Source organism: Tupaia chinensis, unplaced genomic scaffold (genome assembly GCF_000334495.1).
Source record: "Tupaia chinensis unplaced genomic scaffold, TupChi_1.0 Scaffold000708_1, whole genome shotgun sequence".
In the NCBI taxonomy this organism is placed as follows: domain Eukaryota; kingdom Metazoa; phylum Chordata; class Mammalia; order Scandentia; family Tupaiidae; genus Tupaia; species Tupaia belangeri.
The window spans coordinates 1,785,791-1,789,671 of NW_006160231.1; the positions used below are offsets into that span (position 1 = coordinate 1,785,791).

A 3,881-nucleotide genomic window follows, 5' to 3' on the forward strand; every position below is an offset into this window, starting at 1 on the left:
GAGTGTATTTTTTATCATATACTTAATTTTATTAATTTGTTTGTTTGTTTTGACCAGAGAAAGACACACACACACAGAGAGAGAGAGAAGGAAAGTGAGAAAGCAAGCCACCAGAGACTCAAATCATTATTGGCCATGTGGGAGTGTCCAGCACCTTAACCACCACGCCCCCTGCTGGTCCCCAACAGAGATCATGTTTTTAAATGCATATAGAAAGCTAACGAGAGCAAGCAGAAATTTGTAGGTAAGCAATGTTAAAAAGGAAGAGGAAAGACAGACAGAGGCCTTAATATCGTTTTCTTTCTTTCTTTTTCATTTTTTTAATGCTAGAGGGTGTGTGCACTTGCATGAGAAAGAGGGAGACAGAGACGACATGCCCCCAACAGAACCTGGTCCATCAGGAGCACACGGTTCTCCGTCACGCGTGGGAAAGACTTCGGGTTCTCATCCCGCAAACTCCTGAGCATGCCAGTGTGCCTGTAATACCTGGCTGGCCAAGGCTGGCTTGGCTGGGGTGGGGGGTCATGGCGTGAAGACCCTGTTGGGAGTGCCTATCTCTCTGTCTCTGTCTCTCTCATGGAAGAAAGGAAAAAAATAAACATTTAAAAATAAAATCCTTTATGGGCCAGCCAGGTGACGGGTCGAGGCAGCGGGATCCCACATGGTTGACTAAGCAGTAAGCATCCCAGATTTACCAGCTTAAAAATCATGCTGGGAGCAGGAGTGTGTGTGCCCAAAATCCTGAGAGGAAAATAGAGAAAAAGGGATTGCAGCGTGGCCATCCTCCCGGGGTGTGTGTGTGTGTGTGGGGGGGGTTGATTTCTCACTTCCCTCTCTCTCCCTCCCTCTCCTAGTGAGAGTATATGCATTATAGCAAACTTACCAAAAAAATCCTTTACAGAAAGCAAAGATGAATTTTGTAATTGAAGGTGTAATTGAAGGAAGTAAAGGAGAGAGGGAGGGGGGAGAGCGCGGATGAGGAGGGGCAGGACGGAAAGGCAGCCCTCGGGCCTCTCCCACTTGTGAAGAGCCTGGCAGAGCTGGTGCAGGGACCTGCCCAGTCGCCGCCGCGTACCTCTTACAGAACAGGCCGAAGCCAGATCTATAAATAACACGCAGGCATATTTAGAACGTAATTTCTCTGAGCAAAAGGAGAAAGCAAACTGCCAACCACTGCAGCTCAACTCACTGATCGATCTTGGACTCTGTGGTGCTTCCAGCTCCGTCCCTCAGTCTGATCGTAATGGAGCCTCGTCTCACGCTCTTGTTCCAGGTTATGATATCCACGAAGTAGTGATGCACTGTCGAGCAGGGAGAGCACAGCGAGAGAGCAGTCACCCTACTGTGCCTTGAAGGTCACTTCCAAAAAACCCACCCATCTCTATCAGTGTCTTTAATCTTCCTCTTGTTTCTCTCCAAAGATCCAGGGCAGAATTTTCTACTATGCTTTTCTCTTCTTTCTCTCTTTTTAAAGACATGGTCTTGCTTTGTCACTGTCCTCCTGAGTAGCTTGGACTATAGGCGCAGCATAACCAGCTTTTAGGGTGGGCCAGAAATCCATCCCAGGCCTGCCACGTGGCCTTGGCCTACCACATGGCCTCAGGCTGCCACATCATAGCACCTACCAGAGTGTGCTGCCATAGCTGGGCCTCTTCTCTTTGGTAAATGACATAAGTGACAGCAAAATTCAGTGGTATCTAGTCACCACCCCCACACTGACTGAAGTCCCATGCCTACCATTGAGTATGCTTGGTTCTCATTGATTCCTGCCCAGTTTAGAATAGCTGGGCCAGCAGGTGGCATGGTGGTTAAGGTGCTGGATTCCCACATGACTGACTGTGGTTCAAGTCCTGGACCTGACTGTGGTTTAAGTCCTGGACCCAATGTCTTGAAAATTGTGCCGGTCATGAGTACATGACGGGGAACAGAATGGAGGACTTCAGTGTAGCCATCCCCCCTCTCTCTGTCTCTCTCCAGAAACCACACAAACAAAAACCTGAAAACAAAACAAAAAAGGGGCCAGCAGGTGGCATGGTGGGTGAGGAGCTGGACTTCCACATGGCCAACCGCAGTCTGAGTCTAAGACCTAGCGGCTTGACTCCTCGCTTCCCTCTCTGTCTCTCTCTGGTGAATATGTGTACCCTGTAGCAAATTTGAAATAGTCATAAAATAAATCGAATCGATCATTCTCTTTTAAAACTTAAAAACAAACAAACAAAAACAAACAAACAAACAAAAACCTGGAAGTGGCCACATAGAGACCCTCCATAGCTAATGTGGTCTTCCACAACCTTCCACCAGCTGCCAGCCTCTCTTATTTCCCTCCAGGTCATGCCTAACCACGTGACCTTCCTGCACTGGCAAGCTGTCTCCTGCTGTGGGGCCTTCCCCCACCTGGACAGTCTTCCTTTGCCCACTTTGTGAACCTGTCCTTCAAGTTTCAACCCAATGTCATTTCTTCCCTGACCCTCAGATCGCACCGGTCCCTTTTCTTGGAGTTCCTGTCATGCTCTGGACTTTCCCCATCATGACTCAGCATATCTTACCGTATTAGCAAAATGCAAGAAGGAATGACAGTCGCAATAAGTGCCAAAGGGGTCGGCAACTGGCATGGTGGTTAAGGTGCTGGACTCCCACATAGCTGACAGCGGTTCAAGTCCCAGACCTGGTGGCTTGCTTTCTTACTTTCCCTTTATCTCTCTCTCTCTGGTCAAATTTTAAAAATGAATGATAATAACAAGTTAAATAAATAATTCTAAAAAAAAAAAAAGAAAAAGAAGAAGAAGAAGAAGTAGAGAGGGACCAGGAGATGGCATAATGGCTACATCAATGGACTCCCATGTAGTCGACCATGATTGGAGTCCCAGACCCGGAGACTTCAAATTCATGCCAGATGTGTGTGCGTCCATGAGCAAGATCCAAGAGGAGAATGGATTGCGGCATAGCCATCGCCCTTGGCGGGTGTTCTCGCTTCAGTCTCTCTTGTCTCTCTGGCAAGCACGCACTCCCTTTAGCAAAAGTCTCTCTTAAAAAAGAAGTGGCAAATATTATAGGGACATCTATACAACATCATCCGAACAATGTCTTGCAGGGTTTTTTAAAAAGTTAAGTAAATTATTCTTTTCTTTTTTTATTTTAAGAGAAATGTTTGCTATAAGCTGCGTGTGCTCGCCAAAGAGACAGAGAGACAGAAAGTGAGAAACCATTCCCTGGGGGGATGGCCATGCCACAGCCCCTTCTCCTCCATTCTCCTCTTGAGATCTTGGGCATACACGCACACGCGCCTGGTATGAGGTTTTTTTTTTGGAGAGATTTTCACTGTAGGGCGCGTGCGCTCGCCAGACAGACAGAGAGAGACATAGAGACAGAAAGCGAGAAATCACCCCCCAGGGGGGATGGTCACGCCGCAATCCCTTCTCCTCCATTCTCCTCTCGGGATCTTGGGCACGCACGCACACGCGCCCGGCGTGAGTTTTAAGCCACCGGGTCCGGGACACGAACCGCGGTCGACTACTTGGGAATCCAGCGACATAGCCATTATGCTAACTGCTGGTTCCCGCGCCTGGTATGAATTTTAAGCCACTGGGTCCAGGACTTGAACTGTGGTCAACCACATGGGAGTCCAAACGACGTAACCATTACAGTCCCTAAAGTAAAATGTTCTACAATAACTGGGAAGGAATAATTATTCCTCTTTATAATCCCAGCAGTAACACCTTTAGGGCAAAAATAATTTCCTGTTGCACAAATGAGAATGCAGCACGCGCTCAGAGAATTAGTCTTCCTTGCTCTCCTTGGTCCTCAAGGTCTAGTTGCTTTAGGAAGATGAGGATCCTCCATGGTAGTCAGGTACGCTGTCTCTTGGTCAGTCTTGCAGAGAG

The 3,881-nt window shown here is 47.8% G+C and overlaps 1 protein-coding gene across 2 annotated transcripts in view; it reads right to left on the reverse strand.

Moving 5' to 3' along the window:
- LIPH (lipase H) overlaps positions 1-3,881 on the reverse strand; it is a 57,234-nt gene that overhangs the window by 5,436 nt on the left and 47,917 nt on the right. For both annotated transcript variants that reach the window (XM_014592545.2, XM_006160781.3), the window contains one exon: positions 1,190-1,301. In XM_014592545.2, coding sequence (XP_014448031.1) covers positions 1,190-1,301 — 112 coding nt within the window. The remainder of the gene's footprint in view (positions 1-1,189; positions 1,302-3,881) is intronic.